The sequence below is a fragment of the Rhinopithecus bieti genome, unplaced genomic scaffold (genome assembly GCF_001698545.2).
Source record: "Rhinopithecus bieti isolate Rb0 unplaced genomic scaffold, ASM169854v2 scaffold_5132, whole genome shotgun sequence".
NCBI lineage: Eukaryota > Metazoa > Chordata > Mammalia > Primates > Cercopithecidae > Rhinopithecus > Rhinopithecus bieti.
In genome coordinates, this window is record NW_016804791.1 from 741985 (window position 1) to 766180 (window position 24196).

The window sequence follows — 24196 nt, forward strand, 5'->3', positions numbered from 1 at the left end:
ATATATATATATATATATATGATGAGAAATTTTAGACTAGAAACAAAATATATGTTTAGTCTAGGATCAGTGTGGGAAACAGAAAGGGGGTTAACACACAAAATGAAGTGCTTAAAAAAATCCTCAGAAGGGCTGGAGGAACAGGCTCTAGGTGGGGCCCCCAGGAGGCATCTAGAACATCTCCACCAAACTGACCCATCACTGGTAAAGCTATGTCAGTCCCGATCAGGAAGCTGCTTCCAGGAGTATCAGTTCAAGAACCTAATCCTAACACCACCGCCTCTGCTACCCAGGAAGCTGGAATTTGAACCTTGGGACACAGACTTCCGCCACTGCCTTCACAACAGTTGCTTCTTGTCTGCCCGAAAGCTGGAGATGAGACACTGGACCTTTGCTGCAAAGAAGTGCTATGTCTCCACAACCTTGCTGGCCAGTAGAGAAGATCAAGGCAGCAGCCTCTGCCTCATGTCCACCTTCCAAATCCCAAGCAAGCACAGCCGATGAAAGGGCTCTCATTCTTGGCCGGGATTCTTGTCGTGAGGGACTCTGGGAAATGTTGTGCTTAGCTTGCAAGAAATGAGACAGGATCTTGGGGCACAAGTGATCAAAGCAAAAACAAAAAAACAATGAGGTGAGACAGGAGACTATGCCCAGCTAACGTTAGCGCAGTACCTTTGCTTTTTATTTTCTTATTGATTTATACTTATTTAATTTTTTTACCTTTGATTTTTAAAGAAAAGCATATCTGTATGTATTTGCCTTACGTTTGCCATTTCTTTTTGCTCCTTTACTAATCTTGTATTTCCTTCCCTAAATAGCCTATAAGCATCATCCTTCTACCATGTCAAATATTTTTACCGATTTCTTTCAAGATGGACTTTGCGGTACTAGATAGCTCACCCATGGAACTATGTGTAAACTGGCAATATGATCCTTTACTCTATATATTTTTTTCAGATTCCCATCCATCATGACAGCCATCCGACTACGAGAATTTATTGAGCGTCGCCCACTGATCCCGCCAAGGTATAGTTCTTCCAGATGCACTGCCTCCAGGGCTGAGGCCAGGCAGCTAGGTGCCTGGGGAGTTAGAACTGCACATCCTGCTGCTCAGTGGTTGAGAGACCACTGCCAGGGAGTTCTAGGGAAGCTCTTTGGATGTTTATTGATGAGCAGGTCTATGCAAACCCACTGGCAAAAGTCAGAGGAAGCTGAGACGCCAAAGAAAGAGACTGACAAATCCAGTTTCTTACAAAGAAATATTTAACAGGGACTTATGAACAGAAGCCACATATGTGTCTCGGGTGGCAGTGAGATGAGATGGTGGATGTCTGCACCATTACCCCCGAGACCCAGGGTTTAGATACCATAGGGAAAGAGTGATACGGAAGGGATGTAGGGGACAATTGAAGTATGATAACACCAACGCTGTTTGGCCAAAGGGCAGAACTTACAGTGAGTACCTGCTCTGACACCAGGAACTACAGAGAAACTGGAAATCTTAGAGGCCTGGGGTGATATGATTTGGTTGTGTCTCCACTCAAATCTCATCTTGAATTGTAGTTCCCATAATTCCCACGTGTCATGGGAGGGACCTGGTGGGAGGTAATTGAATCATGGGGTGGGGCTTTCCCATGCTGTTCTCCTGACAGTGAATAAGTCTCACGAGATCTGATGGTTTTATAAGTTAGAGTTCCCCTGAGCAAACTCTTTTGCCTGCTGCCATGTAAGATGTGCCTTTGCTCCTCCTTTGCCTTCTGCCATGAGTGTGAGGCCTCCCCAGCCATGTGGAACTGTGAGCCCGTTAAATCTTTTTTTCTTCATAAAGTACCCAGTCTCAGGTATTTCTTCATAGCAGTAGGTAAATGGGCTAAAAAAAAAGGGGTTAATCAGAAGCCAACATGGTGAATTAGCATCCAACACAGAGTTGCTCTAGCCTCTACCCTGGGTTTAGGGAAGTTGTGAGAAAGAGAAACCTCACACTCATTGCAGAATCCAAGCAAACAGGCAACCCCAAATTCCCAAAAGACCAGAAGGATATTGGTTTTTGCTTGGGAAGAGCTTTACTGAGAAGTCTGAGCAACCCAGGCCTATATTTTGGATTGGACCATTTTACTCTGCTTGGGGTAAAACCAACTGCCCCTGTGCTTCTGCACGATGAGAGCTGACAGCACAGATGGAAACTAAGGAGCCATTTCAGTCTTTCTTCAAGGTCCTCTATGGCACAAGAATAACAAGCCCTAGATATGTTTGGTTGTACTAAATTTGATATCAGATGAGTCTGTAAATCCTAGCCGCGCTCTCCCTTCACCACCTGCAGTGGAGTCTGCAGAAGTGTAGTAGCTATAAATTTGTGACAGAAACTTCACACTGTGATTTGGGCGTCAGCCTCTTGTAGCCCCATTGGCTTCGTGGCTTTGAGCAAGCCTCATGTTTATTTTATTTTATTTTTATTTATTTATTAGGGACAAAGTCTCGCTCTGTTGCCCGGGCTGGAGTGAAGTGGCTGGATTATGATCTTCCAACTCCTGGGCTCAACTGATCTTCCTGCTGCCTTAGTCTCCTGAGTAGCTAGGACTACAAGCTGCCTGGCTAATTTTTAAATTTTCTGTAGAGACCAGGTCTCACTATGTTGCCCAGACTGTCTGGAACTCCTGGCCTCAAGCAGTCCTCCTTAGTATCGCAAAGTACTGGGATTACGGGTGTGAGCCCCAACACCCGGCCTCATGTTTATTTTAATATTGAGTTATTTTAGCCATGTTTGGTCAACAAAGAGAAGTCCTTCTTCCAGAAACTACAGAAGGAGTGAATGGATGGATGTGTCCTTCTTGGGTACACCTTAAGAATTTGCTTTTAAGACCTGGCACAGCACCTTGTGCCTGTAATCCCAGCACTTTGGGAGGCCAAGGCGGGTGGATCACTTGAGGTCAGGAGTTCAAGAGCAGGCTGGCCAACATAGTGAAACCTATCTCTACTAAAAATACAAAAATTAGCCAGGCGTAGTGGCACACACCTGCAATCCCAGCTACTCGGGAGGCTGAGGCAGGAGACTCGCTCGAGCCCAGGAGGCGGAGGTTGCAATGAGCCAAGATCGTGCCACTGCACTCCAGTGTGGGCAACAGAACAAGACTCTGTCTAAAACAAAAAAAAAAAAAAGAAAAAGAAACAAATAAAATAATTGGAAGTTGTGATAAAGGCTATAAAGGAAATGAAAAAGGGTGAGAGAGAATAATGAAGGCAGAGAGGCAGGCAGAAGGAGAATACCTTCTCTAGCCAGGGTGTGCAGGGAACAGCTCTCTGAGCAGTTGACAGCCGAGCATGATGCTGGGTGATGGGGTAGGGGGGCGGGAGGAGGGAGTGGTCTAGGGAGGAGGAAGTGCAGGTCCAAAAGCCCTGAGTCAAGAAAGACGCCATGACATGGTGACACGAGGGCTGGAGCTGGGAGAAGTTTGGGGAGGTAGAGGCAGGAGAAGTTCCTGGAGGGCTTTGTGGCCCACAACAGTACATTTGGGTTTTATGCTATTACACATGCAATGAGTTGAAGGGTTTTATGCAATGGAGGACCCTGATCCGATTTACTTTTTATGAAGCTCACTCTGAGAACAGATTGTCTGAGGACAACAGTGGGGGTTATTGCAGAGAGCAGGGGGAGGTAATGGTGATCTGGACCAAGAGGCGGCTGTGAGCTGGAGAAAAGCCGTCCCATGGGAGATCCAGCCTGGAGGGGGAATGCACGGACCTGCTGACGGATTGGACCCATGTGTGGCAGGTCAGGAAAGGCATCAAGAGCTGTCCCACGGTGAGCACTATGGGCGGAGGGTGGGGGCACCAAGACTAGGTGCGGGAAGAGTGGGAGCCATCAGTATGCCCCCCGACCCACGTGCGGCTCTGAGGACAAGCCCCAGAAAGCTGAAGACAGCCCAGCCGTAGGCCTCCAGGGGCCCCAGGGCCTGCTGTGCTCAGTTCCACCCAAACCCCCAGACTCCAGGCCAGGTCCAGACACCACAGAGCACCAGGCAGGAGTGGCCAGTGGAGGTTTGTTTCCATTTTCCCCAGAGAAGACCAGAGTTAAATAGGCCCCCCAGCAAACAAAACAGATCTCAAACACCCAGAAAGAGCGAAGCCTGTGGCGAGACAATCAGGAAACACTGGAGCCAGCTCTGTTCCTCTCTCCCTGCTTCCTCCTCATCCGGGTTTCGGGAAGGAAAGGTTTTTTGTTTTTTGTTTTGTTTTGTTTTTTTGAGACAAAGGCTTGTGCTGTCACCCAGGCTGGAGTGCAGTGGTATGATCTTGGCTCACTGCAACCTCTGCCTCCTGAATTCAAGCGATTTCTCGTGCCCCAGCCTCTCGAGTGCTGGGACTACAGGCGCCCGCCACCATACCTGGCTAATTTTTGTATTTTTAGTAGAGACGAGGTTTCACCATGTTGGCCAGGCTGGTCTCGAACTCCTGACCTCAAATGATCCACTCGCCTTGGCCTCCCAAAGTGCTGGGATTACAGGCGTGAGCCACCACGCCTGGCCTATTTTATCTGTTTCTTTATTTCCTGCCTGTCGCCGCCCCCAGAATAATAATGGTAAATACTTCTGAAGCTCTTACTCTGTGCCAAGCACTGTCCTAGGTGCATCTGAACTCCTTTAACTTTCACTACTGTGAGTTCCATATGAGGAAACCAAGGCACCATGTGGTTAAATGACTGTCCCAGATCCCACGGCCAGTGACTGGCGGACATGGATCTTAAACTCACGTCTGTGCTTATGGTCAGTGCACTTTACTGCATCTCCAGGTTAGCCCCCCCGGGCAGGGCTTACTTCCCTTTCTCTGCAACTCACTATCATGACCTCCGCCTTGCAGATTACCATTCCCGGTAGGCCCTGTAGGCACGGTTGTTGAAAACGTTAAAATGAATGAGTGAGCAAAATTATCCAGTCATTTATGTGTGGTTTGTCCCCTGGTGACTGATGGCACCTGAGCCTGCCCTTGTGCGGTTTTGCACAAGCACGTATCCAATTCATCCTTAAATGCCCAAGCCTCAGAGCTATGCTATGGAAAACCAGATTAAAATCAGCAGGGACACTGAATCAAAGTAAATGTTAAATGGTTCACACTTAGCGGTGGCCACATAAAATTCTTGTATTCATAATCATATTGGTTGGGCGCAGCTGCTCATGCCTGTAATCCCAGCACTTTGGGAGTCCAAGGCGGGTGGATCATGAGGTCAAAAGATTGAGACCATCCTGGCCAACATGGTGAAACCCTGTCTCTACTAAAAATATGAAAAGTTAGCGGGGTGTGGTGGCACACACCTGTAGTCCCAGGTACTCGGGAGGCTGAGGCAGGAGAATTGCTTGAACCTGGGAAGGTGGAGGTTGCAGTGAGCCAAGATTGCACCACTGCACTCCAGCCTGGCGACAGAGCCAAACTCCGTCTCAAAAAAAAAGGAAAAAAAAAGAAAAAAAATCCTATTATATGCAACTGTTTACTGGTGCCATCCCCTGGCTGGAAGCCTGTCACTCAGAGAAGGGCTGAGTGTGGCATTGGTTTGTGGAACGCAGGATACTCCTGAAAAGATCACTTTAAGTGGGTTAAATTCAGTGTGTTGTAAAAGATCAAAGATACAGAATTTGTGTGTGATTTAAATAGATTTTTAAAACTTCGATCGAAGCAGTCTCTGAAGATTCAGAGGCAGCCGTGTGGCCAGCCCATCCTGCGTGGGATGATATTGAAGCAGCGTCATTTTTCTAGGGTACTACCCGTGGTTCATTGCCTCACACCAAAGAAATCAAGGACGGGAACACACAAGGAGCGAGGTTAAGAGCGGAGGTTTGATAGGCTAAAGAAAGAGAAAATCTCTCTCTTGTGGAGAGAGGGAGTCCCAGTGGGTCTTCTGGTCCCTGGTGAAGTGCAGGAGGTTTTATAGATGAGCTTGAGGAGGTGGTGTCTGATTTACATAGGGCACGAAAGATTGGTTGGACCAGGTGTGCCATTTGCATAATGTAAGAAGAACTGGTTAGGACTAGGTATGTTATTCGCATGGCATGTGAAGAAGCTGGCCACCCCACCCTCATATTTTATTATGCAGATGGGTTCTCTGCCTGGCCGGGTCACGTTCAGTTGCGTGTTTTTGTTTTTACTATACACGTGGTGACAGAGAAAAGGGAAGATGGAGCCTCCATGTTGAACCTGCCTGGCCCCCAGGTAGCCCTTTTCTATGGACACAGCTGCTGGCATTCATCCTGCAAGTTTCCAGCTTGCTTATTCATGTCCGCAGCTCGATTTTACAGGCTGCTCTTTGTTAGAAAAGAAATGACTTTGGGGCTGGTTTTTGTTAAAAGGAAAATTCCACCGAGGACTCTGTTGCCTTTTCCATCTGCCTAAATAATTTCTGTCTCCTGTATCCATATCATTACCTTGGGAGATGTCAGCCACCAAGTACAAATGTCTCGTTTACTCTTATGTACCCATTAATGGAGAAGATGGTATCATTCCCATTTTACTGATGAGGAAACTGAGGCTCCCCACTTCCTTGAGGAGATTCTTCTGGAGCTGGTAAAACCTGGGAGATGAGGGCACAGGTCTGGGGGCTTCCCAGTCCTTCCTTTAGTTCCGTCTTCTGGACTTACTAGCTCATGTCCTTAGCTACGTTATTTATCTCCCCCGAGCCTCAGTTTCTTATCAGGTATAGCGCTCACCACATTGTCTATGATTAGATAGTTGCCTAAATATGGCTTTCCTGACCAGATTATGAACTCTTGAGTGGAAACACAATATTATCATCGCTGTGTCCCTTGCACCTAGCACGCTGGAGACACAACAGAGCTCACAGTGAGTACTTTTCATTGAGTTAAAAGCATCTTCCAGCCAACATTGCTGTGTCTTTATGGCTTTTCCCATTTTTAGTATACAATGTCTATTTGCTGTCTGCCCCAAAATGAGAGAAACACAGAGTTTGTATGAAAATAGCACTGGATTCTTATTTTAAAAAATCATCACACATACCCTTGGGTGGCAGAATGCGACATGGAGTTTGGAGACCTGGGTTTGATTCACAGTGCTGGTACTTCCCCGTTTAAGTGGACTTTACTATTTAAAACGTCCACTTAACCTTTCTGAGACTTGGGCTATTCTTATAAAGCAGAGAGTTAATCAGGTCTACCTTGCGAGGTGACTGTGAGGATGAAGTGAGATCATTTCTGTAAAAATGCTCTGTGGAGCATGAGTCTCAACATGGCCGGAACAGAGAAGAGTGCAGTCATAGGAGCACAGGCTACCTGGGGCTGTGGGGCCAGGCTCTGGCGGACGTCTGGAGGACGGACACCCCTGGCCTCTCCTATGCATGTTGAATTTTGACTGTGGCTCTGCCCAGATCCCGCTCCGGTTACAGTCACCCTCCCAGGGAACCCTCCCAGGGAACAGGTTTGCTTCATGTGGACTGAATACACCACCTCAAAGAGCCAAGCCATCAGGGACTCGAAATCATGCATTGTGCCTGCACCCGCCCAGAGCAAAGGAAAGGGCTTCCTAGAGCTGGTGAAAACCCAGGTGAGCAGAGCCCTGAGCTGGGCTGGGCTCGGCTCCACAGCCAAGTCTGAAGAGTCCACACGTGCTTTCACAGTCGTTCGCTGAGGCCGGGTAATGCACAGCCTCTGGCCTGGCTAGGCATTTCCCCTTAGGAGGTCAAAACTCTCTTCTCCACCCAGCCAGCCCTCCCTCCACACCCATCTCCTTACACGCACCTTCCCATTGTCTCTTCACTCTTCCCAAAACCTGCCAAGAGACACTCCCAAGGGGTGGCAGCAGGGAGTATTACTTGGTGCTGGTGTAAGGATTCTTTATCCTCAAACCACCTTTTACTGACTGCTTCTAAGGAGCAGCGCTGAGTTTCTTCTCCTGTATTCAGCAGGTGTGTGTTTGTATGCACACCATGGTCAAAACCCGGCCCACCGCCAACAACCCAGCCACTGTGTAAACCAACGTCCTTTAGGTGGATTCTTAAACTGTCGTGTGGCCCTGGGGTAACATTCCAAGGTGGTGCTTCAGAAAATGGATAGGTGCCTAAGAAAGCTACGTGTCCCACCCCTGTGCATTCAGAAAGGGCACTTGTTCCCTTTATTGTGTCAGTTCCTCTCTCTTCTTATGACTTAATACCCCATTGTTATTTACCAACCAGGGCTCAGTCAGATTATCCCAGGCACTGGGCAGGCCCAGACAGCCTGTGGTTTTTCTGCAAATCAGAGCTCCCAGAGGCCCTCTTTGCACAGACAGAAACAGAACTCACCCTGCTCAGCGCTTGCCTTTCATACTAGACCACCAGGTCCACTCTGGCCCTCACACGCTCCACTCAGAACCCAATTGTGTCCATGTCTTGGTGTCTGTAATTCCCTTTGCTTGGAATCTCCTCCCCATCCCCTTTGCTTATACTGGTCTGAGATACTCCTCCCTCTTCTGTGTCCTAGCGACCCTTTATTCAGATCACTATTTCAGCATGTGAAGAGCTTTTTGGGGACAAGGGCTGCTGCTCAGTCAGCTTTGTGTCTGCAGAGCCTAGCATAGTGCAGGGTGTTCTGTGTGCATTCGATAAATGTTGGTTGGGTCGAACTGAAGGCATAGTTTCAGTTTTCGTCCATCATCTAACACATATTTAGTGAGATATTTTATGCAAAACGATGTGCTTTTTTTTTCCTACTCTGAATTTTTTTTTTTTTTTTTTTTTTGAGATGGAGTCTCACTCTGTCACCCAGGCTGGAGTGCAGTGGCCGGATCTCAGCTCAGTTCAAGCTCCGCCTCCCGGGTTCACGCCATTCTCCTGCCTCAGCCTCCCGAGTAGCTGAGATTACAGGCGCCGCCACCTCGCCCGGCTGATTTTTTGTATTTTTAGTAGAGACAGGGTTTCACCGTGTTAGCCAGGATGTTCTCCATCTCCTGACCTTATGATCCACCCGCCTTGGCCTCCCAAAGTGCTGGGATTACAGGCGTGAGCCACCACGCCTGGCCTCCTGACTCTGAATTTTTATGGCATCTACTGACTGCTCAGAATCTGTGGGACATCCTGAAAGACCCCACATGTCCAGGCATCACAAACTCAATAAAGTCACCTTCCCAATGATGGCCACTTACTGTGTTCCCTCTCTTGGGGAAAGGCGGGATTCTTTCCAGTGCTCGAAGACGCAGCTTTGTCTTGGACACTTCCCTGTCTTTTACCCTCCATCCTATCTCCTAAAATATCCTCAATCAGCCCTATCCTCTCCATCCACATTTCCATCATATCAGAGCTTCATCATGGCCCACATAAAGCACTACAATCACGTCCTAAGCAGTCTTTCTATTTGGAGTCAGATGGTCTTCAAATTTGTTTTCTGGCTGGGTGCAGTGGCTCGCACCTGCAATCCCAGCACTTCGGGAGGTCAAGGCTGGAGAATCACTTGAGCCCAGGAGTTCCAGACCAGGCTGGTCAACATAGTGAGACCCTGTCTTTTAAAAAAAATTGTTTTCCACATTGCCATCAAAAAAGATCTTTCTCTATCATGTCATGAATCTTGTTAAAATCTCACCAAGTAGCCTGGGCAACATAGTGAAACTACAAAATATATATATATATATATGCACATGGTACATGCCTGTAGTCCCTCCCAGCTACTTAAGAGGCTGAGACAGGAGAACCTCTTTATCCTAGGAGTTAGAGGCTACAGTGAGCTATGATCACACTGCACTACAGCCTGGGCAACAGAGTGAGACATCATCTCTAAAAGCAAACAAAACAAACAACAAACCTCACAAAGATTTCCTATCACCTCCATTAGTAGTTCTCAAACTTTCAGACACAAAACCCCCTTTTAAATAACAGATATTTTGTAATATCTCTGCTATTCTTCTGAAATAAAATCTGTAAATAATATAAACCAACCACATATAATTTAAAAATATTAGGTTGGTGCAAAAGTAATTGCAGTTTTTGCCATTGAAAGCAGTGGCCATTGAAAGTCATAGCAAAAACCGCAATTACTTTTACACCAACCTATGTCATTACAGTTGTATAACTATAATATAAAAGGAAAAGCAATGTACTATAAAATGAGATGTATTTCTGGCCGGGCGCTGGCTCATGCCTGTAATCCCAGCACTTTGCTAGGCCGAGGTGGACAGATCACTTGAGGTCAGGAGTTTGAGACCATCCTGGCCACCATAGTGAAATCCATCTCTTCTCAAAACACAAAAATTAGCCTGATGTGGTGGTGGGCACCTGTAATCCCAGCTACTCGGGAGGCTGAGGCAGGAGAATAGCTTGAACTCAGGAGGCAGAGGTTGCAGTGAGCCAAGATCGGGCCACTGCACTCCAGCCTGGGTGACAAAGTGAGACTCCATCTCAAAATAAATAAATAAATAAATAAATTAAATAAATAAATTAAAATAGGTGTATTTTAAGGCGTAAAACCTGCACACCGTTGCCCTCCAGCCTGGTCTCCTTCAGCCCCGCTGTATTCCACTTGTACCATCCACCCTTGTCCCACTCCCTCTTACGTTCACCCCACAGAAGCACTCCCTTCCAGTCCCCACATGTTAGCTCAGTGATGCTCCCAAAACACCTCAAAATTCAGCCTCTAGACGGGGCTCGAGTCCCCCTCCTAGGCTTGCAAGCACCTCGTGCTTTGACATCACAGTGCTGCTTCACATGCAGTCTTTACAGACTTAGTTGTTACAGTTAAAAAAAAGATGAAATTTTGTAAACATCAAAAGTAAAAAAATATAGTATGATGAGCCCCCATTTACCAATTCCCACATTTTATTATTTTTATTTTTATTTATTTTTTTCAGACAGAGCCCTCCATTTACGGATTCCCACATTTCACGTTTTTTTTGTTTGTTTGTTTGTTTTTGTTTTTTGTGAGACAGGGTTTCACACTGTTGCCCAGGCTGGAGTGCAGTGGCACAGTCTCAGCTCACTGCAACTTCTGCTTCCCGAGTTCAAGCAATTCTCCTGGCTCAGCCTTCCCAGTAGCTGGGATTACAGGCATGTGCCACCATGTCCAGCTAATTTTTTAATTTTTAGTAGAGACGGGGTTTCACCATGTTGGCCAGGTTGGTCTCAAACTCCTGACCCCAAGTGATCCACCCACCTCGGCCTCCCAAGGTGCTGGGATTACAGGTGTCCACGGCACGCAGCCCAATTCCCACATTTCAACCGTTATCAACATTTGCCCCACTGGTTTTATTTTTATTTTATTTTTCTTTTCATTTGATTTTATTTTATTCCAGAAATATGCTTGCCCACCTACTGGTTTTGTATGTCCACTTATTTCTTTTTTCCTAATATTTTGAACTTAATACCTGATACATTAAATATTTCCTTATGAATCCTGAACATAAATAACATTTTATTACAGATGCGGGAGGTTGTGGTGGGAGGAGGGAGGCCTGCAAGGCCCATACACTTAGCTATGGTAGAAAAGGCCTCGTTATGCATGAAAAAGACTCTTACCAGGAAATTCCACGGGTTTTTGGGGCTCAGTGCCAGGAACTGGGGACAAAGACCAAATACGTTTTGTATTATGCCGCAGCTGGCATTCTTCTGGAATGAACTAGTTGTAAGAGTGGCTTTCTTCTCACCTTCTCACTTTCTGCTCTAGTATATTCATTGCTCACCAAGGAAGAGACCTGCAAGGCTATTACCCTGGGCAGCTGGCAAGACTCCATTTTGATCACGGTGCAAAGAGAGCTCCCAGGTGAGATACCCTCCTCAGTCTCAATTTCCAAGAATGTCACGAAAGTTACAATGATAAAAAGTGGTGGGCAGGAGGAAGACTCCTCATAATAATGATGACAGCAAAAATAAGTATTATTTAACGGATAGAAGAGGTTTGGAAGGAAATATACCAAACTGTTACTTTTGTTTTTAATGAGTGATGACATTATTCTTACTTTATATCTTACTGTTTTGAGACAAGGTCTCGCTCTGTTGTCCAGGCTGGAGTGCAGTGGCAAGATCTTGGCTCACCACAACCTCCACCTCCCAGGTTCGAGCAATTCTCGTGCCTCAGCCTCCCCAGTAGCTGCGACTACAGGCACATGTTACCACACCCAGCTAATTTTTTTGTATTTTTAGTAGAGATAGGGTTTCACCATGTTGGCCAGGCTGGTCTCAAACTCCTGGCCTCAAGTGATCCGCCCACCTTGGCCTCCCAAAGTGCTGGGTTTACAGGCATGAGCCACTGCACCCAGCCCACAGGCACTTTGACCTTATTTTCTAGTTAGAGGAGGCTGGAAACCACGGGGGTTAAAAGCAGCAAGTAGAATAAATTACAAAATGTTTGACTTTGGGCAATTTTCATTTCTTATCCACATATCAATTGCCTTATCTATTAAATAAAATAACTGGAGTAACATTCCAGAGCATTTTAAGCACTCGACATATGTTTGCTATCCTTTGACTCAACATCTAGTATATATTACACATTTCTCTTAATTGCCTGTGACATAGTTGGCTCCTGGGTATCCTCCATGCAAGAAGGGAGCCACAGCATGTGTGGCTTCAAACAGTGCATAGTCTAAATGTAATCGATGATCAAACAAGAAGTAGCTTTAAGGGCCATTTTGTTTTAATTAGATGAATGAAGTGGAGCTCAGAGAGGTGACATGTTTGGCCTGGGGTCACCCAGTTAGTTGGTATAAAAGTTGGGCTTGGTGGCCGGGCACGGTGGCTCATTCCTGTAATCCCAGCACTTTGGGAGGCCGAGGCGGGCGGATTACCTGAAGTCAGGCATTCAAGACCAGCCTGACCAACATGGAAAAACCCTTTCTCTACTGAAAATACAAAATTAGCCAGGCGTGGTGGTGCATGCCTGTAATCCCAGCTACTCGGGAGGCTGAGGCAGGAGAATCACTTGAATCCAGGAGGCAGAGGTTGCAGTGAGTCGAGATCACACCATTGCACTCTAGCCTGGGCAACAAGAGTGAAACTCAAAAAAAAAAAAAAAAAGTTGGGCTTGAATCCATTTACATTTTCTGGTTCCCAGTTCAAGACTCTTTGTTCTAACTCAAATCCATACTATGTTAAACTATTAGGGCTATGTTTTCTGCCAGAGGATAGACAAGAAAGGAAATGACAGACCCCCATTGCCAGAGCTGCTCATGGTCCAACTCCACAGGACACCCTCCATGTTGTGTGAACCCTGACATCACTCTCCTCCACTTCCCACCGCCACCTCGCCTGGCACCCAAATATCAGTCCTACCAGAGGATGGCTCAACTAAAGGGAACCTTGATCTGAAAGACTTGTGCCTGCCCAAGGTTAGCCTTAAGTGGAAAACTCAATGCAAATGTCAGTCTATGAGCTCATTAAGCTTCTAGTTAAGAAGAAAAAAGAAGACAAGCAAAACAAAACAACAACTAGGAAATAATGACGTCGTCGGGACGAGACCTAAGTTCAGCTATTGTAGTCACGGTATAACTTGATAGGTGTCTAACGGCTTACCTTCCCCAGACACATTCCTCCACCAACTTGATGTCCTTCAGCATTAGAGTCCGTCCTTTGAGTGAAAGTCTTGTCTTCAGCAGGGCATTGATGTATTAGTTGAAAAGGGAGAATATTCTGGTGCTAGAGAAACACCCAGTCAAAGGTAGAGGCAGGCTGGCAGTCCAGCAGAGGCAATCTAGGAGCAGTCACCAGGGCCTGGTTCGGCACTCAGAGCCATCAGTGACACAGAAGTGACTAGATTGGTAGTGATGGTCACACAGAATCCGAATTCACAAGAGACTGATGCATTCCCCCGGCCGCTAATGTTTTGATTGACAGCGGGAGACATTCTTTCGTAGGAAAAGGAGTACCCTCACCATCATTTAAGGCACCTACTTTACAAGGTCACGTACCTGATAAGCATGAAATAAGAACAAGTAGAGGTGGGTGGGTATTCTCAATGATTCTTTAGGCCCATCCACAACAGAGCACCTTCCAATCATCCAGCATCTCAACCCGTTCAGTACCCCACGAGCATGGTCAGGTACTTGCTCTTGCTTTTTCTGAACGTCAGGCAGAGCCACTCCATTCTTAAGGAAGAACACACTCTTTCTTAAAGAAGGCCCATCACAGTCGAGGTTACCCAATCAGGCAAACATAACTGATGATGAAGCAGTCTTCGTCTCCTCTGTGACGCTGTGTGATTAGTTCACAGCGATAAACTCACAGAAGGCTATCACCCCCTTTAGATTTAGATGTTCCTAAATCTCAGCTAACACTTAATAGTTTTCACATCAACAGCAGCTCATCTCAATAGTTTTCACAACAACAGCAGCTCATCTCACCTATTTTATAGTTTAAAAACATAAACGTGTATAAGAACATTTAGAAAACATTCACAATCAAAAACGGAATGATTGAAAGTTACCCACAATATCATCACCCAAAGATAATCATGCAGAATCATCCAGATCTACATCAAAATAGGACGGGATGGGTATTTTGAAACCTTTTTATTTTTGGTAATAGCTGCATTGAGATAATTCACATACCATATGATTTATCCATTTAATTCAATTGAATGAATTCAATTCAATTCAATGTATAATTCAACTGAAACCTTTGTTTAAACATGTATTGTGGACTTTTTTCCATTTCAAAAGTTATAATCCTACTACAACATCCTTTTTTTTTTTTTTTTTTTTAGATGAGTCTCACTCTTGTTGCCCAGGCTGGAGTGCAGTGGCGCGATCCCAGCTCACTGCAGCCTCTGCCTTTGGGTTCAAGTGATTCTCCTGCCTTAGCCTCCCATGTAGCCAGGATTACAGGTGGCCACCATCACGCTCAGCTAATTTTGTATTTTTAGTAGAGATGGGATTCACCATGTTGGCCAGGCTGGTCTTGAACTCCTGACCTCAGGTGATCTGCCAACCTCGGCCTCCCAAAATGCTGGGATTACAGGCATGAGCCACCGCACCCAGCCGTACAGCATCATTTTTAATGGTGGCGTGGCATTCCCACATATTTCTGTGTCATTGTCTAAATAATTTCCTACTTTTTTGCGTGCAAGCTATCCCACTCTTTTTATTATCATAAAAACACTTGGACAAGCATTCTTAGAGCTAAGTCTTTGCTGACATCCTAATTGTTGGGACAAAATATGTGCAGATTTTCAAGGTCTTAATATATATCACCAAAGCTGGACCAGTGAAAGTATACTGCCACAAACGATATTTTGCCATTACATTTTGGTTGTTCTTTGCTTTGCTTTTCCAAGGGATACCTATTTGAATAGGGGTACAGGAAGGTTATAACTGATTTCAAGTCCATCAAACCCCAAGAGGCACATAGTGGTTAGTCTAACCAGATGTTTGATTCCTTTTTTATTTTATTTTATTTATTTATTTGAGACAGGGTCTTGCTCTGTCACCCAGGCTGTGTCTCGGCTCTCTGCGACCTCTGCCTCCTGGGCTCAAGGGATCCTCCTACCTAAGCCTCCCTAGTAGCTGGGATTACAGGTGTACACCACCACACCTGGCTACTTTTTGTATTTTTTTGTAGAGACGGGTTTTCGCCATGTTGCCCAGGCTGGCCTCCAACTCCTGAGCTCAAGCGATCTGCCCCCATCAGCCTCCAAAAATGCTGGGATTACAGGCGTGAGCCACCACTCCAGGCCTGCACTGGTTCCTTGAAGCAACAAACATCCACAGAACAGTTGCACTGGGAAAGGCACCAGGGACCTTGGAGCACGGCGAGTGGCTGTGCACGGGCAGATCTAGTGGAGAGTGTGATGTGCATCACCTCCTAGGACCGTCATTGGAGAGAAGGAGGGATGCTAAAGGGAAGAACAGGGAACAGAAGTCCCTGAACCATCTACTACAGCTTTGCCAGGGCTGGTCTAGAGCTATGGGAGTCTTATCAACACTCTCTTGTTAGCCTCATGGCCATTTCCAGGGAACGGATTCCAGCTGATAAGAAAATGGACTGCTTTTTTCTACTGAGTTTGTCAACACTCTCTTGTTAGCCTCATGGCCATTTCCAGGGAATGGATTCCAGCTGATAAGAAAATGAACTGCTTTTTTCTACTGGGTTTTCAGCAAACTGTTTCTGTTTCCATTTAGACCGCTCATAGACTTGACAATTCCACCCAAGAGAAAATACCACTATCAGCCTCAATTAGACCAACAAACGCTCATTCGATATATTTGCCTTCGAAGACATTCAAAGCCTGCTGAGCCGTGGTGTAAAGAAACCACTTACCAAAGAGACTATTCTCTGCCGTTCTATGAGATTGGTAAGTCAGGCCAACTGCTCTTAACTCTCTGAGATTAACCTTGCCTGGGCCACAGATCAGCATCTCCCATGGGCTCGCTGTCTCAGGGAGCCTGTTTGGGACCAGTCGAGCTGGAGGCATGGATATGTGTGTGTGTTTCTGCGTGCAGGAAGAATTTAGAGGGCCTCCCAAGGCTCCTCCCTATCTAGTTTCCTGCAGAGGAGACTTCAGGGATGAAAATGCGTATATCCTTTTTAACACACGGTCTCAAGTCTGACCACTCTTTTCTTTTTTTTAAATTAGAGACAGGGTCTTGCTATGTCGCCCAGGCTGGCCTTGAACTCCTGGCCTAAAGCAATCCTCCTGGCTCAGTCTCCTGAGTGGCTGAGACTACAGGCATAAGTCACTGCACCCAGCTAATTGCTTAATTTTTTTTGTGGAGATGAGGGTCTCACTATGTTGCCCAGGCTGGCCTCGAACTCCTGACCTCAAGTGATCCTCCTGCCTCAGCTTCTCGAAGTGCTGGGATTACAGCTGTGAGCCACCACACCTGGTCTTCACTGAGTCCCTTGTCACATGACAGTCATTATTGTGCCTAAACATAGTGTTAACGGAACTTTTCTTATTCCCGATTTCAAACTTTACAACAATGATTTGACATTTGGAGGTATGTTTCAGACATTCTAAGTTCCCCTTGTAATATGTGAGGCTGCAGCATGTAAAAAAATACTGAAAGGGGGCTGGGCATGGTGGGTCACGCCTGTAATCCCAGCACTTTGGGAGGCCGAGGCAGGCAGATCACCTGAGGTCATGAGATTGAGACCAGCCTGCCCAACATGGAGAAACCCTATCTGTACTAAAAACACAAAATTAGTCAGGCTCGGTGGTGCATGCCTGTAATCCCAGCTACTCAGGAGGCTGAGGCAGGAGAATCTCTTGAACCCAGGAGGCAGAAGTTGCAGTGAGCTGAGATTGTGCCATTGCACTCCAGCCTGGGCAACAGGAGCAAAACTCCATCTCAAATAAATTAAATAAATACTGAAAGGGACTGAGGCTCCCGACATATAGGACCTTGGGAGAGGACATGTAGACACCAATTTAAACATTGCTGTGTTCCTGCTGTCATTGGTGCTTTGAATTTTAGTTCTTGGGATGAATTACTTCATTGACAGACTTTTTTTTTTTTTTTTTGAAATGCAGTCTCACGCTGTCGCCCAGGCTGGAGTGCAGTGGCACCATCTGGGTTCACTGCAACCTCTGCCTCCTGGGTTCAAGCGATTCTCCTGCCTCAGCCTCCCGAGTAACTGGGATTACAGGCCCACACCACCACACCTGGCTAATTTTTGTATTTTTGATGGAGACGGGTTCTCACGCTGTTGGCCAGGCTGGTATCGAACTCCTGACCTGAAGTGCTCTGCCTGCCTTGGCCTCCCAAAGTGCTGGGATGACAGGCGTGAGCCACTGCACCTGGCCAACAGACTTTTAAAATGAGTAAATCTCAATATTTTGGAGGCTCTTACACTGTGGTAGGCACATATTTAGTCCTGAAAGCAGCTCCCTGAAGTAAAGTCCTACTATTTTCCCAGTTTTACCACAGGAAAAGCCAAGTCAGAGGCAGTTTATTAACGAGCCCCAGGTCACACAGCTAGGCGGTAGGAAAAGCAGAATTCAGCCCCAGGTCATTTCAAGCTGTGCTTGACTTGGAAGATACACAGCCTCTGTCACACCTGAGTGTCACCTGTACTGCTATTTATTTAATAGTTTTCTTTAAAGAGAGTCACTTTCTATTTACTTAAAATATGGAATGCCTGGGCTGGGCCCCTGGGCCCCAGGGAATAGCAAATACAGCCATCAGGAAGAGCAGGACTGGGCGGGAGAGGTGGATCTTGGGGGAGTTGAGCCAAGGATAGGGGTGGCAATAGATGGAACTGCCAGGGGAGCCAGGGGTTGCCAGCAGGGGTTTGGGATGAGAGGCTTCAAGCAGGGCGAAGCTGGGTTCTGGAGGTTCAGAGAAGATTGGAGCCTGACCACAGCGGGAGCTCAGGGACTGGGGAGGAGGCTGGAGCTGAGGTCAGGGTCACTGGGAAAGGAGGTGCTGGGAGGGTGTGCAGAGTGGTGGGGGTGGCCGTCCCAGGGGACCCTGGGGAGGGTTGTGGCAATGGAAGCCAGGGATTCGTGGGACATGGGTTAGGGCTGAAGGAACTATGAAGCTTGGGGCGGCAGAAGTTGCTGGGGGTTGAGGAGGGGCTAAAAAGAAGGGATCAGAAAACGTCAGTGAGGTTCCGGTCCCCACAGAACTGGCTGAGCAGGTTGTCCTTTCAAGACTAACTGGGAGTTTGAAATCTGTTTCCTTTGCATGAGGAAATCCAGGTGGGCCTCCAGTTTCCAAAGTGACCTTCAACAGGACCTTCTTTGCAACTCCTCTGCTATGAGGAGATCTCATAGACAGACAGACAGACAGACACAAAAGGTGTTCTCCCTTGCTTAGTTTAGAAAACAGTTTTTAGTTCTTTCCAAACCTATGGAGCTAAATGAATGTTAGCAAAGCAATGAAATGCTTACCATCTACTATATATTGTGCCAGTTCATAGAAAGTCCAGGAGATGATTTCAGTCCTGCAGGGAACTCACAATCCAATTGGGAAGATGAAGCTTGGGACTGACTAAATACCAAATGGGGGAGCAGGAGTTGAAAGACGAGGCCGGGCACGCTGGCTCACGCCTGTAATCTCAGCCCTTTGGGAGGCCAAAGCAGGAAGATCACCCGAGGTCAGAAGTTCGAGACCAGCCTGGCCAACATGGCGAAACCCCATCTCTACTAAAAAATACAAAAATTAGCTGGGTGTGGTGGCATGCACCTATAATCCCAGCTACCTGGGAGGCTGAGGCAGGAGAATCGCTTGAACCCAGTGGGTGGACGTTGCGGTGAGCTGAGATTGTGCCACTGCACTCCAGCCTGGGTGATCGAGACTCCATCTCAAAAAAATAAAAAATAAAAATGAGATCACTGGGACCTAGAAGAGCCAGAAGAGCAGCGTGCAGGAATGGGGACCAGAGCTGGGCCTTGATGGGTCAGGTGTGCACAGTGGAGAAGAAACAAGAACAGCAGAGATGGGGACCCTGAAACTAGGGACAGTACACAGGATGGGTGAGGCATGTACGGGAGTGGAGAGGACTCCAGTGAGGCAAATACTGGCTTGACTGGGCAGCGTAGAAGGGGCAGTGAAAGATGACATGCGGACTGGCAGAGTAGTAGGAGAGAATACCCGAACAGAAGAGCAGCTGAAGGAGTGTGGGAAGCTGAATTTGGACAACCAGAGCCATTGTAGGATCACAGTCAAGGGAGTGACCCAGTCAGCTTTAGAGGACATGAGTCTGTCAGTTCTGCTCAGGATGGGTTGGAGAAGGCATGGACTGCAGGTGAGAAGAGCAGCTCACTGTTGCAGTGATACAGTGTGAGCGGCATGAAGCATTGGACAAGATTCAGGCATCACAACACTGCATGCCTGAAGCGTTCTAGCTACGTGGTGTTGGGCAACGTACTTAGCTTCTCTGAACCTTTTTGCTCCTCTGTAAGATGAAGAATCAAAGTCCACTGTTGAGGACAGCTGTTAGGATTTAAGGATGTCTGCCATGTGCCTAGAACCGCGCTAAGTGGCATACTCACACACACGTACGTGTACACACTCCTCGCTGCAATTAGTGGTAACAGTCCCCGTGAACTAGGTAGTAGTAGAATTATTGTTAGCCCCATCTAGCAGAAGAGGAAACAGGCTTTGAGACTTTAAAAAGTCTACTCAAGCAAGTAGCTGGTAAGTCATCAGTCCAGCTCAAGCGGAGATATGTTACCCTCCAAAGCCCACGCTTTTCAATTAAATGAGGGAGGTTACAGGGGAAATGGAAAGAAGACTCATATGGCAGAGCATTTGGAGTGAAAAAGGACAGTGCGAACAGAAAAAGAAACGGAGAGAAATGAAAGACAACTCTGCACCCTCTCATTTGTGCAAAATTGGTGATGCTTCTGATAGAAATAATGGATTTAGGCAGAAGAGATGTAGTCAACTTGGGATCTAGGGACAATTAAAAACACGGTACCAGAAAGTGGTGCAGCCTGGGGACCATAAGAGGAGAAACAGCTTCAGACAGTCCCCTATTTAGTGAGGTTTGAAGCTAGACCAATTCTAGAGATGATTTTTATTTATATATTCATCCTTCATTTATTGAATTACGCATTGAATGTCTATTTGTTATCTATTGCTGAGTAACAAATCATTCCAAAATGTAATGACTGAAAACATTAATGATGTTTTTTTGTTGTTGTTCTCATGGTTTCTGTGGGTAGGAATTTGAGAACTGCTCAGTTGGGCATTCTGGCTCAGGGTCTCTCTTAAGGTTTCGGTCAGATGTCAGTGGGGGCTGCAGTCTTGCCTGAAGGCTTGACTGGGGCTGGAGGATCCACCTCCAAGGGGGCCCACACACGTGATTGCTGAGCTGGTGCTCGCTGTTGGCTGGAGACCTCAGTGCCTTTCCATGTGGGTCTCTCCATGGGGCTGTATGAGTGTCCTGACAGCATGGCAGTTAGCTTCCCTTAGACAGAGCAATCTGAGACCACGGTGGAAACCGCAATGCTTTTTATGACCCAGGCTCAAAAGTCACACATTGACACTTCTTGGCCAGGCACAGTGGCTCATGCCTGTAATCCCAACACTTTGGGAGGCCAAAGCAGACAGATTACCTGAGGCCAGGAGTTCGAGACCAGCCTGGCCAACATGGTGAAACCCCATCTCTACTAAAAATACAAAAATTAGCCAGACATGGTGGTGAATGCCGGTAATCCCAGCTACTCAGGAAGCTGAGGTAGGAGAAATGTTTGAACCCAGAAGGTGGAGGTTGCAGTGAGTTGAGGTCATGCCACTGCACTCCAGCCTGAGTGACAGAGCAAGACCCTGTCTCAAAAAACAGAAAACAAAAGTCATACACTGTCACTTCTGATGTATCCTGTTAGTCACATACAGTCAGCTCTAAAGCAGTGTGCAGAGGATTACACAAGGCATGAATACCAGGGGGCGAGAATCATTGGGGTCCATGCTGGAAGCTGGTGACCCCAGTATGATTTAGTTGTTTGTTGAGCAACTATTATGAACTAGACACTGCTATCTGCCGAGTACAGTGACCAGGGAAGATAAGATACCTGCTTCCACAGAGCTGACATTCTGGTGGGGAATATAGATCATAGACAAGTGCATTTTTTTTTTTTCAAATCATAGATTGTGGTAGTGCTATATGGGAAATAAGCAGGGAGATGAGGATAGCTAAAGGAAGTTACTTTAAATAGGGCAGTCAGGGAAAATGTCTATGCAATTTTAGCTGAGCCCTGAAAAATAAGAATGAGTCACATAAAGGGCATTTCAGGCAAAAGTAACAGGAAGTGCAGAAGCCTGGAAGCTGGGAAGGGCTTGGCATATTTGAGGAACAGAAAGGAGACCAGTGTCATTTGGTGGGTAACGAGTTAAGAGGGATCAGGCAACTGGATTTTATTCTAAGAGCACTAGTAAGACATTGAAGGATTTTTAACAGAAGAGTGACATCTTATATTTTAATGGCATTATTTGTATTACTCTGGCTGCGGTTTTTTTTTGAGACGGAGTGTTGCTCTGTCGCCCAGGCTGCAGTGCAGTGGCACAATCTCAGCTCACTGCAACCTCCACCTCCTGGGTTCAAGCAATTCTCCTGCCTCAGCCTTCCAAGTAGTTGGGACTACAGGCGCGTGCCACCAGGCCCGGCTAATTTTTGTATTTTTAGTAGAGGCGTGGTTTCACCATGTTGGACAGGATGGTCTCAATCTCTTGACCTTGTGATCTGCCTGCCTCAGCCTCTCAAAGTGCTGGGATTACAGGCGAGAGCCACCATGCTCGCCCTCNTGGGTGAGGCATGTACGGGAGTGGAGAGGACTCCAGTGAGGCAAATACTGGCTTGACTGGGCAGCGTAGAAGGGGCAGTGAAAGATGACATGCGGACTGGCAGAGTAGTAGGAGAGAATACCCGAACAGAAGAGCAGCTGAAGGAGTGTGGGAAGCTGAATTTGGACAACCAGAGCCATTGTAGGATCACAGTCAAGGGAGTGACCCAGTCAGCTTTAGAGGACATGAGTCTGTCAGTTCTGCTCAGGATGGGTTGGAGAAGGCATGGACTGCAGGTGAGAAGAGCAGCTCACTGTTGCAGTGATACAGTGTGAGCGGCATGAAGCATTGGACAAGATTCAGGCATCACAACACTGCATGCCTGAAGCGTTCTAGCTACGTGGTGTTGGGCAACGTACTTAGCTTCTCTGAACCTTTTGCTCCTCTGTAAGATGAAGAATCAAAGTCCACTGTTGAGGACAGCTGTTAGGATTTAAGGATGTCTGCCATGTGCCTAGAACCGCGCTAAGTGGCATACTCACACACACGTACGTGTACACACTCCTCGCTGCAATTAGTGGTAACAGTCCCCGTGAACTAGGTAGTAGTAGAATTATTGTTAGCCCCATCTAGCAGAAGAGGAAACAGGCTTTGAGACTTTAAAAGTCTACTCAAGCAAGTAGCTGGTAAGTCATCAGTCCAGCTCAAGCGGAGATATGTTACCCTCCAAAGCCCACGCTTTTCAATTAAATGAGGGAGGTTACAGGGGAAATGGAAAGAAGACTCATATGGCAGAGCATTTGGAGTGAAAAGGACAGTGCGAACAGAAAAGAAACGGAGAGAAATGAAAGACAACTCTGCACCCTCTCATTTGTGCAAAATTGGTGATGCTTCTGATAGAAATAATGGATTTAGGCAGAAGAGATGTAGTCAACTTGGGATCTAGGGACAATTAAAACACGGTACCAGAAAGTGGTGCAGCCTGGGGACCATAAGAGGAGAAACAGCTTCAGACAGTCCCCTATTTAGTGAGGTTTGAAGCTAGACCAATTCTAGAGATGATTTTATTTATATATTCATCCTTCATTTATTGAATTACGCATTGAATGTCTATTTGTTATCTATTGCTGAGTAACAAATCATTCCAAAATGTAATGACTGAAAACATTAATGATGTTTTTTTGTTGTTGTTCTCATGGTTTCTGTGGGTAGGAATTTGAGAACTGCTCAGTTGGGCATTCTGGCTCAGGGTCTCTCTTAAGGTTTCGGTCAGATGTCAGTGGGGCTGCAGTCTTGCCTGAAGGCTTGACTGGGGCTGGAGGATCCACCTCCAAGGGGCCCACACACGTGATTGCTGAGCTGGTGCTCGCTGTTGGCTGGAGACCTCAGTGCCTTTCCATGTGGGTCTCTCCATGGGGCTGTATGAGTGTCCTGACAGCATGGCAGTTAGCTTCCCTTAGACAGAGCAATCTGAGACCACGGTGGAAACCGCAATGCTTTTATGACCCAGGCTCAAAAGTCACACATTGACACTTCTTGGCCAGGCACAGTGGCTCATGCCTGTAATCCCAACACTTTGGGAGGCCAAAGCAGACAGATTACCTGAGGCCAGGAGTTCGAGACCAGCCTGGCCAACATGGTGAAACCCCATCTCTACTAAAATACAAAATTAGCCAGACATGGTGGTGAATGCCGGTAATCCCAGCTACTCAGGAAGCTGAGGTAGGAGAAATGTTTGAACCCAGAAGGTGGAGGTTGCAGTGAGTTGAGGTCATGCCACTGCACTCCAGCCTGAGTGACAGAGCAAGACCCTGTCTCAAAAAACAGAAAACAAAAGTCATACACTGTCACTTCTGATGTATCCTGTTAGTCACATACAGTCAGCTCTAAAGCAGTGTGCAGAGGATTACACAAGGCATGAATACCAGGGGCGAGAATCATTGGGGTCCATGCTGGAAGCTGGTGACCCCAGTATGATTTAGTTGTTTGTTGAGCAACTATTATGAACTAGACACTGCTATCTGCCGAGTACAGTGACCAGGGAAGATAAGATACCTGCTTCCACAGAGCTGAC

At 46.7% G+C, this 24196-nt stretch overlaps 1 protein-coding gene across 2 annotated transcripts in view; it reads left to right on the plus strand.

The window, feature by feature from the left end:
- SPMIP3 (sperm microtubule inner protein 3) overlaps window positions 1–24196 on the plus strand; it is a 43152-nt gene that overhangs the window by 10353 nt on the left and 8603 nt on the right. Inside the window, exons 2-4 of one of the 2 annotated variants that reach the window (XM_017870384.1) lie at window positions 958–1026; window positions 11625–11720; window positions 16072–16244. In XM_017870384.1, the coding sequence (XP_017725873.1) occupies window positions 971–1026; window positions 11625–11720; window positions 16072–16244 (325 nt within the window). In that variant the 5' untranslated portion in view covers window positions 958–970. Of the gene's footprint in view, window positions 1–957; window positions 1027–3637; window positions 3800–11624; window positions 11721–16071; window positions 16245–24196 lie in introns of those variants that run through there. The other variant, XM_017870385.1, reaches the window with a different exon arrangement.